General features: G+C 34.5%; 2 protein-coding genes across 2 annotated transcripts; both read left to right on the plus strand.

Annotated features, from left to right (window-relative positions):
• Window positions 1-4,926: 4,926 nt before the first annotated feature.
• On the plus strand, window positions 4,927-7,180 carry LOC142179795 (uncharacterized). Its single transcript, XM_075250671.1, has 5 exons — window positions 4,927-5,106; window positions 5,263-5,308; window positions 5,846-5,885; window positions 5,981-6,629; window positions 6,986-7,180. The coding sequence occupies exons 1-5, from the start codon at window positions 4,927-4,929 to the stop codon at window positions 7,178-7,180; spliced, it is 1,110 nt and encodes a 369-aa protein (XP_075106772.1).
• Window positions 7,181-10,670: 3,490 nt separating this feature from the next.
• Window positions 10,671-13,287, plus strand: LOC107792922 (caffeoylshikimate esterase). The gene is made up of 2 exons (XM_016615183.2): window positions 10,671-11,370; window positions 12,659-13,287. The coding sequence occupies exons 1-2, from the start codon at window positions 10,840-10,842 to the stop codon at window positions 13,109-13,111; spliced, it is 984 nt and encodes a 327-aa protein (XP_016470669.1). The 5' UTR covers window positions 10,671-10,839; the 3' UTR covers window positions 13,112-13,287.
• The last annotated feature ends 673 nt before the right edge of the window (window positions 13,288-13,960 follow it).

The following is a 13,960-nucleotide window of genomic DNA, read 5'->3' on the forward strand; positions in this document are numbered from 1 at the left end:
AATGTAAGGTTGTTAGTGTAATATCTTGAGTTAATTTATTTAACCCATTCACAGCTTGTTTTTAAATGATGATTATTATTAAAAAAATAAAGTAAAGTAAGATCAATGAATCCTATCTACCGCGCATGACTCCTTCTTTTCACAATTTTTGTTGTCTCGAAGATAAAAGGTACTACCACTTTAAAAGACTGCTGATAAAGATATACAGTGAATGAAGAACCTATAAATGTGCTAAGCGTATCTTAATAAACAATTAATTTGTTCAAAAAGAGTTTTTCAAATCATTTCTTTCATTTATTGTAGCTACTGGACATGTGATTTATTGCATTTCAGACTATTTCAAAATCGGGGGGGGGGGGGGGGGGGGAGGTGAAGTTACAAATAAATTCGAACCGTTACTACATTGAAATTCTCAAAAATGGGTAATTAATACTCTCCGGTCCATAATAAGTGACTTTTTGGCCTTTGCCATACCCCTTAAGAAAATACTAACTTTTAGAAGAAAAAAAACATTTTGACTAAATTATCCGTAATTAAAATTTGCTTGACGCATTGAGATATATAAATAAAGGCAAATTTTAAAAAAATAAAATTAATTTCTTCTTGATTATATAAAAGGACACTTATATCTTGTTTAGATGGTTGTTACATGTTATATTGTATCGTGCTGTTACTTTACAAAATTTTAATTGTTACTTAAATTTTATTGTATCGTATTTTTTTTTTTTGTCGTTACGTAACGATGGAAAATGCCACTTTATGGAATGACCGAATTGGTGTGATCGCGTCATTTCCTTATTTTCCCCCTCTCATCTTGCCCTTTTTTATTATTAAATAATCATATTTTATCCTTTACCCTACCTTTCTAAATAATAATATTACCTCGTCCCTTACTTTTTCTTTATAATATTGCAAGTTTATTCTTCGTATTGTTGATGCATGACATCATAAAATGACGACAAACAATATAATCTACCCAAACATTGTATATATCAAAACGATACAGTACAATACAATACAATAATATACGATACATAAAAACCATCCAAACAAGTAGTTATTTTGGACCAAAAAAAAGGTTAAAGAGTCACTTATTATGGATAGGATGGAGTATATAATAGAACAACAACAACATCCAGTATAATCCCACTAGTGGGGTCTGGGATAGAGAGGCTGTTTCCGATAGAAACTCGGCCCTATCCCTCAAGAACTCCCCACCTTGCTCTTGGGGTGACTCGAACTCACAACTTCTTGGTTAGAAGTGGAGGGTGCTTACCACTAGAGCAACCCACTCTTGCGAATGATAGAATGATAAGTAGGGATTATATAATAATAAGAGTTAATGATAAGTAGCCGAAAGGTAGATAACAAAAAGTAATTATTTTCCTGAGTGCATAAGCATTAGATGTTTGGTATCTTAATTGACATTGGCAAAAGCTGGCTAAGAGGAAAACAAGGAAGAAATTGTTATTACTCCAATGCACTTGTTTTCTTCTTCTCGTGAACTTTTAAGCAGCGAATATTGGGAACGAAATATATCCTTTTCAGAATTTTCACTGCCGTTTTCATTCCCATATTTGTCATTGCATGTTTTTAACTATATTGGCCCGGCAGTAGGACTATTATTACCACAGGATCAAATGTGGTTTTGATCCAAAATTAGAAGGACTGGATTTCATAGTTCTTGTTCAAGAATACCATTTATTATCTAAATAGATTGGGTCCAACGACCAACATTCCTTAATGACTAACCTGTTGCGGAAAACAGTTCAAAAAGACCTCTTTAATTAAGTGAAACACAATAATTTGCTGAGTTATGATTAGCAGTGTTTCACCTACTACTGATAAAATTTGAAGCACATTATTAAAAAATTTCTAAGCCTAATCTCACCGATTTACCTAGTGTTTCTCCTTTTTAGACAACTACCTAGTGTTAATCATAGACATCTCTGTTTTTAGTTTCCAACTTCACATCGAATTCAAAAGTATAACTTGATTAAGATGTTAATGGTTGGTCTAGATAGGCCCAATTATCACGGAAAGAAAATTAAGACTCGTCCCAAATGGTCGAGTTAGGGACTGGATTTTCGATGCAGTTATAAATTGGGCAAGTTACAATTTGGCCGGTCAGCCAAGATAATAATTATATTCGCTAGTTAAATATGTAAAATATTTTTTTTTATTATATATAAAATATGTATATTATATATTAATATGCAAAAATAATATATTTTGCCGCAATTATTTTTGGCAGTGGCTATACAATGTAATATTTCCTAATAAATTCTAAATGGGCTGCATGCTCTCCTATAAATCTGTCAACTTTTGGGGCCTGTTAGCTTGGACTTAATGGAAAGGGGAGCTGTGAAAGAGTCTTTTGGGTCTCACCCGTGTAGTTAGAGCAATACCAAACAAGGGCGGGATTGTTGCACAATTAGTCGACCAGATTTAATATTTACTTTTTCTGACCGGAATACATAGATTATACATTATATATATATATTATACATATATTATACGACCTCCGGCTATTCTTAATTTAAGAGATTAGGTGAACGGCTATTTAGGTTAATAAGGGCAAAGCGAGTCCATCCTTGGACACATTATCATAGAACCCAACTTCGATAAATTTGTATAAACTTCTGTTCAACCTCGCGTTCATTTGTGAAACTAGTTGATACTGATAGGAAGCGCTTTACTCCCCTAGTAGGTCTACCTAGCGAGCATTCAAATTAGTCAAATCAATTTGATACTAAGGTTTTCTCTGAGCTCATTTAAGCTCTATTTTAATTTATTTGAAATACAAACTTTACGTGCTAAATCTAAAAATAATAGCTTTACTAATTGCATCACTTAGGCTTAATGAAATTGAAAACTCTAAGTGGAGAGTTAGAACTTTTTGCAATTATTTGGCAAAAAAAGGAACAATAGAGGGCTTCTTTGTTAACACTAGACGAACCAGAGCAAGCCTTTACAATCCAGGCTTGAGCCCGATCCATTTACAGTAGTAAATAAAATAGGAACATGATGCTCTCTATGGAGTCAAACAAATAATTCCTAGTATTTTTTTTTTTCACAATGGCAAAATTTTGTTTCAATACTTAGTTGTGTAAATATTATAAAATACAATATCACCACGTGACCAAAAAATACACTAAAAGGAGAAGATTACTAAAAGTTCAATAAATTATTTATCTGACAATAAATCTTTGTTTAAAGTAAAAGAGATATCTATTTGAATATTCAAACAAATTACTTTTTCCTAAATAAGCAAACTTCTAAATTTTTCAAGAGCATTCAGGCATCAAGTCAAAAGGGAAAACTATTTAAATGGTTGCATTCCTTTTTGAAATACAAATGGTTGCATTCCGACCGTGCAGATTTGAAGCATTGGGGTGAATTATCACCGATATTAAATTATGAATCTTTTATTTTCCCCAAATCTTTCGGTCTTTGTGTTCCCTTAGATCACTTTGGGTGAGAATTTGCTAGCTTAGCTCCAACTCCTGAGTGTGATTGTGAAAAAGTCTAGGGATTTTGTTGATTCATGAGGCGTCAAAAGCTCTTGGAATTTCTGATGGGATTAAATGAAACATATGAACAGGCAAGGGGCCAAATTTTGATGATGGATCCAATTCGTTCGGTTAATAAGGCATACTTTATGCTAATCGAGAGGGAAAGCCAAAGAACTATGTCTAACATCTCTGTTGCTAATGAAAATTTGGAAGTCACTGCACTAATGACCACAAGAGATGGTAGTGAAGGAAATGCCAACACTCAGAGGTTCAAGAAAAATTATAATGTTACATGTGACTACTGCAAACTCAAGGGACACATCGAGAATGATGCTTCAAGTTTAGGAATGGCAATGTGGCGGGATGGGGGCGGGGCGGGTTTAAACCTATGCGGGTGCGGTGCGGGTTGAAGCTATGTGGGTGTGGGACGGGGCGGGGCGAGTTTTAATATAAAAAATTAAATTCAATGCGCGGCAGGCGGCTTGCGGGTTCTTTTACCCTCCAGTGCCTTTATCGAGTTTTGGGCCTTTAGGCTAACACTAAAAGTCAATTCCTTTGTTTAATCAAAATCTTCAACTACATATTGAACCATCTTCTATAGAAAAATTATATCGTTGCTTTTTCTGTTTTTTTTTTTGGCCAAAACACATTTACCTGATTATGTGTCTGATTCTAGTAATATTTTCTATTAATTCATAATTTATCAAAACAAACGGTAATAATTTATTGAAATCATAATGAAATTTCAATAATATAATACCTTATTTATAACTACAACTGCACGTTTATCTATTTGGGATGTTGTATATTTTTTCCATTCGCATGTGCTAATATTTTGTAGATCATTAAATTTAGTCATCAAATTTTCAAAGTTTTACCTTATAGATTAATCGATAAGTGAAATTTTATAGATATCATAAAAATTTTAGTCCTAAAACTGTTTTATAAATAGCATAACTTTTGTTGCAACATGTTACAAAAAAAATAGATAAGCGAGTCACTAAAATATATTACTAATCAATAGAAATGAAAGATAAATAGAAAAAAAAATTAAAAAAACTTATGCAGGGCGGGGCGGGTTAAAAACAAAAAAATTTACTATGCGGGGCGTGGGAAGTTGAGTCATTACGGGTTTAGGCTGAACCCGCCCCGCAACTGTCCTGCCCCGCCCCATTGCCATTCCTATTCAAGTTGATTGGTTATCCGGTAGACTTCAAGTACACGAAGAGGTTTGGGGGTAACATGGCTAACAATGCCATTATTGAAGAACACAAGTCACAAGAAGCGGGAACAAACAAGAACATAGTTGCTAAATATCAAAAACATATAATGCACCACACTTCACTTAAGACAATTCAATCAGAACTTGAAGTTGCTCAACAAGGAGAACATGTATGAAACCTCAGCAAACATGGGAGGTAGTTCAGGTAGTATTAATGCCTTTTTAGTAGGTGACAGAGAAAAAGATTGGATAGTTGATAGTGGTGCAACAAATTATATGGTCTCAGATATTAATATGCTGGATAAGAAACAAGAAGTAAACAAAAATAAGACCAGAAAAGTTCATTTGCCTAATGGAGGTGTTGCAAAGGTAACACATATAGGATCGTGTAGAGTGGGACAAGCAGGGACAATAGACAATGTCCTATATATCCCTGACTTTAAGTACAATCTGCTATCTGTAGCAAAAATTACAAGAGCATTGAATTGCTCAGTTTGCTTTTTCCCTGATTTCTTTATGTTCCAGGACCTCTACAATGGGGATGTGAAAGCAATTGGTAGGGAGGATGATGGTCTCTACCTGCTATCTCAAAGAAGAAAGAATGAAGAATAAAACATCTGGATTGTCTGCTAGAACAGAAAAACTGGATATAAAGTTGTTGCACAAAAGGCCTAGGCATGCCTCAATAGAAACAATAAAACAAACAGTTTCCTTAGGATATGATGATTGTAAGAGAGAATTAGAAGATTGTTCTGTATGTCTCTTAGCTAGGTATACTAGACTGCCATTTAATTTTAGCACTAGTAGAGCAGAAGTAATCTTTCATTTGATACATGTTCATGTATGTGGACCATATGGTGTACAAACATATGATGGTAGAAAAAATCTGTTACTATTATGGATGATCATTCCCGGATATGTTGGTTGTATTTGTTGAAACTGAAAAGTGATGTAGTTGTGGTTTTGAGAAGTTTTATTCAACTTGTAAAAACACAGTTTGACAGATGCATCAAGATAATAAGAACTGATAATGGGACATAATTTGTTAATAATGAGTGCAACTCATTGTTCCAATCTTTTGAAATTATTCACCAAAGAACATGTGTAGATACACCTCAGCAAAATGGGATTACTAAAAGGAAAAATAGGTATGTCCTTGAAATTGCTAGATCATTAAGGTTTCAATGATTCCAATCAAGTTTTGGGTTCACTACAATCTAACAACTGTGTTTATCATTAACAGATTATCGTCTACTGTATTGGGAGGTAAAAGTCCATTTGAAATATTTCACATGAAGAGACCTTCTCTTGACCATATGAGGACACCGGGATGCCTTTGCTATGCCAAGAGGATGAATGTACACAACAAATTTAAAGCTAGAGTAATTGCAACAACTTTCATGGGATACTCAACTGTTATAAAGGGTTACATCCTATATGATTTGTCCAAGCACAGTTTCTTTACCAATGGAGATGTCACATTCATTGATAATACATTCTCATTCAGACTTGAGAAGCCACACATAGATAACATGTTTTTAGATGCCGGGAGTTTGGAGCAACCTAAACTTGTACAAGAGGCAGAAATGGACCTTATGGATTCAATAGTAGACAATGATGTAGCACAAGAGAGAGTACCACCAATGAAAATGGATATTCCATACACAACATGCCCAGATATGGTCTATGAAGATCCAACACCTGCAGCACCAGTTCAGCCACATGATACTTCTGAAGTCGTTCCAAATGGTGCTGACACAACTAGTCCATTACAGATGAATCCACCACCTTTACAAGAGGTCAGGAAATCCAGCAGAGACAAGAGAGTACCAATTTGGATGACAGACTATATCACTACCTCAAATCAGCAACCTCATTCCGTTAGCAATTCAGTGTGTTATTCCAACTGAAGCCAGATTATAAGACTTACTTGCAAGCTTTCTCTGTAGTAACTGAACCAAGATCATTTCATGAAGCATCACAAGACAAGAGATGGATTGAAACTATGAGAGCTGAGATCTAAGCTCTTGAAGATAATAAAACCTGGGAACTGATGCAACTACTAATAGGAAAGAAGCCAACAATCTGTAAATGGGTGTACAAAACAGATGGTAATGTTGAATGGTACAAGGCTAGGCTTGTGGCAAAGGTTACAACCAAAGGTAGGGGCTCGACTATCATAAAACCTTCTCCCCAGTGGTGAAGATAATGACTGTTAGAGCTATTATCTATGTTGTTACAACTGAAGGTCCATCAAATGGATGTCTATAATGTCTTTCTTCAAGGAAACTTGTATGATGAAGTGAATATGGATCTACCTGAAGGCTTTGCCAACCAGGAGGAGACTAAAGTGATGGTCTGCAGGCTAGTCAAATACCTGTGTGGACTAAAGCAGGCAAGTGGACAATGGAATGTGAAGCTAACTGAAGCATTGATCCAATAGGGGTTCACTCAAAGTTGTTTGGACTACTCGTTGTTTACAAGGAAGTAGGGAAGCAACATTGTATGTAGATGACATACTGGTTACAGGCAATAGCCTGCACATGATTCAAGATACAAAGATGAAGCTGCATAAGTCATTCAAAATTAAAGACCTAGGGGAACTAAGGTATTTCCGAGGAATTGAATTCTCTAGATCACTCAAGGGAATACTGATGAACCAAAGAAAATATGCACTAGAGCTTGAGTGTTGGAAAACCAAGATGGACTCCTCTTAGCAGTAATCAGAAGTTCACTACTAGACAGTTGGATACATTAACATGATTTCAAGCTGATGAGCCATTGGCGGACAAAGAAAAATACCAAAGACTCATAGGGTAGTTGTTGTATTTGACTTTGACCAGACTGGACATTGCATTATCAGTTCAGGCACTTAGTCAATTTTTGCAAGAGCCAAAGCAATCACATTGGTAAGCAACATTAAGGATAGTAAGATACGTGAAGAGAGAACTAAGACTTGGAGTTTTGATGAATAACAAGAGAGGAAATAAGTTGACTACTTTCTATGACTCTGATTGGGCTTCATGCCCAAATACTAGAAGGTCAGTGACATAATTCATTTTGCAATATGGGGAGTCACTGATACCATAGAAATCCAAGAAGCAAAACACTGTATCAAAGAGCTTTGCAGAAGCAGAGTACAATGAGTTGTATCAGAATTAGTATGTTGATAAGTTTGTTTAAGGAGCTTGGAGGAGAAGTGGAATTACCAATAAATGTACATAGTGATAGGAAGGCAGCTTTGCAAATAACAATCAATTCTGTGTATCATGAGAAAACCAAGCATATCTAGATTGATTGTCACTTTATTAGAGAAAACATATAGTAGAGAGTAATCAAGACTGTGCATGTGTGTTCAAGGGATCAACTAGCATGTGTTAACCAAGGCATTACCAAGGCAACAACATGAATACCTAATATCCAAGCCGGGGAAGCTAAATGCTAAATGTATTTGCACCTCCAGCTTGAGGGGGAGTATTGAGAGTGAGGGTGTCACATGACATGTGTAGCTCGTGTGAGGAAGTTAGCTGGGTTAGTTGGTTAGGTAGTTAGTGGTGTAAATAGTGTAATTAATTACAAGGGCCATTTGATTCCATTCTTTGCTTCAACGAAACAGGGACATTTCTATTTAATTTTTTTTAGGAAAAAAAACATACCCCCCCCCCCCCACGAGCATGAATATGTTTAAACAGAATTTGGGATCCCTTTCCTTATATGTGTTTCACCAACCTTTCGTATGTATAAAAAACATATTAATGTTCTAACTTCTAACTGCGGGCTGTTGACTTGCTGGATCTGCATTCACACATTACCATCTCTAGTAAATAATTTGTAGGTTGCACGCTCCAGTTTTTCGTGTGTTACATGATTCCAGTAGTTCTATAAAATTCCCAATGTTACAGATCATTCAATCTGATCTTTCAAATTGCCACAATATATAATATATTGATTTATACTCCTCACCTACTAACTTTCCATAATTTCGTGCTAGAAACGTGTTTATGATTCCATTGCATATAGTTAGGTAATAGGTAGTGTTCACTATTGACGGTTTTTTTTTCATTGTTGATTATCTTACTATATTATTGTTTTTATTTTGCTTTTATATAACTTTTTGATACTGTCTCTTCTTATCTATATTTTCATTAATGTGGTGCTTATACTTTTCTGAGCCGGGGGTCTATTGGAAACAACCTCTCTATTCTCACAAGTTAGGGGTAAGGTCTGCGTACACACTACCCTCTCAGATCTCACGGTATAGGATATTACTGGGTATGTTGCTGTTGTTGTTTAAGAAAATTTGTTTCGAAGAGGAATGTGAAAACTCTCCTCTTATTTCAACAGCCAAAACCCAAAAAGTAAAATGAGAGAGAGGACCAAGTTAAGAGGACTCCACTATGCTTAATCCCAAAGGTACCTTTAGGACAAGAGACAAAAAATGCAAGAGACAAAATTCAGGTTAAAAAATAACTCCCCTTATTGTCAAGAGACAAATGTATTTTTTTTTAATCTTGTACACAGTTCGTTGATATCATTTTTAAATATGTTCTACTTGAAAACTTTATGTAAACTTGAACATTATATTTTACTCTGTATAATATTGACCTGTTGAAACTTCATTTAGTATAGAAGCTTCTATTCTAATTAAGAAATAATAAAACGAAAGTACATATAAAGCTACTAACATATTGATAGTATAAGTAATTTTACTACTTTATAATTTCTATAATAAAAAACTTTTGGGTGAAAATCGTTTACCTCTAAAAATTAAATTCATCCTTCAATTTTAAACAATTGTCATTTTCATCCTTTTATCCTACACAATATCTATTTTACCCTTGACATTTTCAACTCTCCATATATGTAATATCTTTTTATTTTATTTTATATTATTTAGATATTTTCAATGCATGTATTTATTCATAAGTTAAAATATTATATCTATTATATAATTTAATCTAAGTTCACTAACATTATAAATAAAATAATTATATTATGAATTTATTACAAAATATATTGCTACTTTATTATTGTTATTATTTTAATATTATGTATATTTAAATACATATAACGTATGTCGGTGTGTGTGTGAGATTTTAGGTTCAACTATTTTTATTATTCTCTATGTGTATATAAATTTTTGAGTTTTGATTATTATTACTAGATATTTTTCTAATTATAATTAAAGTTCATGTAAAGTGTAAATAGATAATTTTTGCAAATTTATTATAAAACTTACCTCTATTTTTTGTCCTTTTTTTTATTTCCTGCATTGTATAATTTATAAACTTTTCACTCTCTTTTATTCTCAATTTTGTAAATAGATTGAGTTTTGATTGCTATTAGAAAAAATTACGGATACAAGTAAATTATTTATTATAATTTTTCTCATTTACTTCACTATTGAACATCATTAACTTATTTGCTTGACTACTACTTCTCACTTTTTTTAGTTTCAAAAAAGTTTTTTTAATTTATCTATAGGTAAGTCGATAACATAAATTAAAATAAAAAAATCATTATATTAAAGATTAAAAATAAGAGATAAAAGTTGTAGACGGTAAAATAGGCATTTTAAGAAGTCACCTTTGATATGAGGAGTAAAATGATAATTGTTTAAAGTTGGAGGATGAGTTTGATTTTTAAAATAAACTTGGCGAATGTAAATGATTTTCACCCAAAACCTTTTCCTAAGTTTTTGCTCGAAAAATCGAATTTATCCCAACTAATTTAGGAAAAGAATATCTAATCTATTTGAAAGAGAGATTGATTTTAATTAAATATATCTCACATTAACTGAGTTAGAAGAAGATTAGTTTGCTCACCTACTCCCTTCACCAACCCCCTAAGCTGGGCCCACAAACTCAATTTTCTGTTGAAACTAACCGAAAAGAAAAGAAAAATAGATGGTTGGTGAAACAGCTTCCTATATCATTGAGACGCCAACTTCATGTGTAAAATTATTTAAAATACCATTTTAGTTGAAAAACGAATTTATACATAACTACCATTATATAAAAACCCCAATCACTACATAAATTTCATACCAAATCCGATTACCCGCCCAACAACTCCACGTCCGCCGTTCAAAGCCACCGGAAAATGGCGTCAGACGTGCCCGCAACCACAGCTAACTTTTGGGGCGACATGCCGGAGGAAGAGTACTATGCCTCTGAAGGCGTACGCAACTCAAAATCTTACTTCGAAACACCCAACGGCAAGCTCTTCACTCAATCATTTCTCCCACTTGACCCAAATATATCCCCTAAGGGCACTGTTTACATGACCCATGGCTACGGTTCCGATACCGGTTGGCTTTTTCAGAAGATATGTATTAACTACGCTAATTGGGGTTATGCTGTTTTTGCTGCTGATCTGCTCGGACATGGCCGGTCCGATGGGATCCGATGTTACATGGGAGATTTGGAGAAGACTGCTGCTGCTTCCTTGTACTATTTTAAGAGCGTGAGGAATAGTGATGAGTATAAGCATTTGCCGGCGTTTTTGTTCGGAGAATCTATGGGTGGGTTAGCTACTTTGCTTATGTACTTCCAGTCGGAGCCGGATACTTGGACCGGATTGATCTTCTCTGCCCCGCTTTTTGTCATTCCTGAGCCTATGAAACCTTCTAAGGTTAGTTTTGATTACTCTTCTGTTTAATTGTTTGTCAGTAGTTTTGGGTTGATTTGCTTAGAAGGATGTGTATTTTGCCGTGTTGCAGCATATTTTTGTTGCTATATAATCAGTACGAGTAAATAAAGTAATTCTTGTCTGCTCATACTATGATGATTTATTCTACATAGTAATCCAGAAAATTTTCGATTCGATGTTAGATTTTAATGAGCTTTGCGCGTGGACCCAAAATTGCTTCTCCCTTAGGTTAGGGTCAATTTGTTCAATATAACAAACTTTATGACGGAGGTTCACGTAGCTCAGCTAGTTAGAGCATCGGACCAAAATTTTGTTGTGACTGGTTAGAATCCACTTCAAAGAGGATAAAGCATTTTGAAATTGTTTCTTTTTTTTTGAAATTGTTTTTTTTCAAAATGCTTTATCCGCTTTGAAATGGATAAAGCATTTTGAAATTCAAGTGAGTGATAGAGTAATATAAAAACATGAGCTTCTCTAGAAATACTGATCTAAGAGAGACTAATTTATGAAGTAGTTTATAAAGGAAATTTTTTTTTCGGGAGAGACTAATCTAAGAGCAACTATTTTTCGGGAGTTTATAAAGGAAAAAAAATTGACACAGATACTAAAGTAGTTATTTTTGTATTTAGTAGAACTTCTGATGAGATCATGTGTTAATTCTCATGAGAACATGTTGGTAATGGCTAGATAAAAATGTAAAAATTAAATATTTTCTAAATTAGAAAGATATCAATCTTTCTGCAAGTAACAGACATAAAAAGTAGTATAAGAATAAGGTAACAAATTCTGTTTTTTATTAATCCCCACCCCCCGGAAAAAAACAATTTTCACTCTTAAGCAAAACCATCATCTATGTCTCTTTAGAAATAGAAAGAAGAACTTATTTCCATATTTCTTTTTGTTTTTTAGAAGGTATTCCTGGGCCTGCCGTTGTGAGGCTCCCATATTTCTCGCAAAATGTTTCAGATTAGACGACTTGATCCTCTTTAGAGTTCTCATTTCTCTCTTTTCATGGTGTGTACCTACTACCATCATGTTACATTATACCTGCTTTTCGCTTTGGCCACTTTGATCAATTTGTCAGTCTTGAATTATACATATTAAACATTTTGAGAATAGAATTTGGATTCTAGAAAGTTCTTATGTTAAATGATAACATGTGATATTTGAAAATCATGACTAAAATTTCTTCATTTAACTCTTCGGATATGAAGGGGATTATAGTTTTTGGAGGAGGGAGTACCAATCACCTTTACTGTTTAACATGTAGGTACACTTATTCATGTATGGACTGCTATTTGGATTCGCTGATACATGGGCGGCAATGCCAGACAACAAAATGGTGGGCAAGGCTATAAGAGACACTGAGAAACTGAAAATAATCGCAAGCAATCCACGGAGATATACCGGGAAGCCAAGAGTGGGAACTATGAGGGAGATAGCCAGGCAGTGTGAATACGTCCAGAACAATTTCCACAAGGTCACTGCTCCATTTTTGACAGTGCATGGGACTTCTGATGGTGTTACTTGCCCTACAGGCTCGGAATTGTTGTACGAGAAGGCAAGCAGCACGGACAAATCCCTCAAGCTTTATGATGGAATGTATCATTCTTTGATTCAAGGTGAGCCTGATGATGCAGCCAATCTTGTTTTAGCTGATATGAGAGCTTGGATTGATGAGAGGGTTGAGAGGTATGGTCCAAAGTGCAATGGCTCTGCATAATTCTCTTCCACTTGAACTCTGCTTAATCAATGTATTCTTTGGTGCTTGACCCCAAATTTGGTGGATCAGTGGACACACATTTAGCGAACTATATCATTTTAAGCCAAGATATATTCAGAAAAAGAAATGAAATGAAACTTAATTTTATAATGATATTGCGCCAGGTCTTATAATAATTCAATTGTTGGAAATGTGATTGGGGCGGAGGGATAATGGTAGATATTGGAAGGAAGGTATTGTTCCAGGTTAAACGTCCTAATAGACATACCCCATAAGACCTATGTCGTTTTCGGTTACCTACTACTAAGATAGTATTGATCAAGAAGGAATCTTTGTACATTTCAATAACAGTTGGTACCAGGGGTGTCAAATGGGCGGGTTAGGCGAATTTTGGGAAATGGGTTGACTCAACAAATAGGCGTACAAAAGTAACTTGGGCCGAGATGAGCTGGGTCAAATTGAGCTAAAATTTGGGTCATAGCCCAACCCGTCCAACTCTTAACAATCTTTAATTAATGTGTATTATTTTCTTATCTATTGTTTAATTATCAAATGAGACTTTTTTTCTTTTGTTATGGTCATGTATAACATATCAAATAAAAAAATATTTAAAGATATTTTAGCAAAGTTACTCATGAATCAATTTCGGCTAAAAATCAGTCGAACTTTAGATGGACTGAAATGAGTTTGGGTCAAGATGGGCTGAGTTCGGGTCAATGAACAACCCAACCTTGGACGGGTTGGACGGGTCGAATGGGTTTGGGCTCAAATTGCTATGCTTAGTTGCACCTTATGGATTTTCTTCTCTTTCCTTTCTGATGAAATAGGAAATAGAATTGCTAATTGGTA

Source organism: Nicotiana tabacum, chromosome 4 (assembly GCF_000715075.1).
Source record: "Nicotiana tabacum cultivar K326 chromosome 4, ASM71507v2, whole genome shotgun sequence".
NCBI classification, from domain to species: Eukaryota; Viridiplantae; Streptophyta; class Magnoliopsida; order Solanales; family Solanaceae; genus Nicotiana; species Nicotiana tabacum.

Bases quoted from the DNA above. Each gene is read 5' to 3' on its own strand.
- LOC142179795 (XM_075250671.1), top strand. From the start codon at position 4,927: ATGGGAGGTAGTTCAGGTAGTATTAATGCCTTTTTAGTAGGTGACAGA. The intron at 5,309-5,845 runs GTCTCTACCTGC...GAACATGTGTAG, and splicing joins AATTGGTAGGGAGGATGATG to ATACACCTCAGCAAAATGGG. The intron at 6,630-6,985 runs GTGTGTTATTCC...TTACAACTGAAG, and splicing joins CTCATTCCGTTAGCAATTCA to GTCCATCAAATGGATGTCTA.
- LOC107792922 (XM_016615183.2), top strand. From the start codon at position 10,840: ATGGCGTCAGACGTGCCCGCAACCACAGCTAACTTTTGGGGCGACATG. The intron at 11,371-12,658 runs GTTAGTTTTGAT...TTTAACATGTAG, and splicing joins AGCCTATGAAACCTTCTAAG to GTACACTTATTCATGTATGG.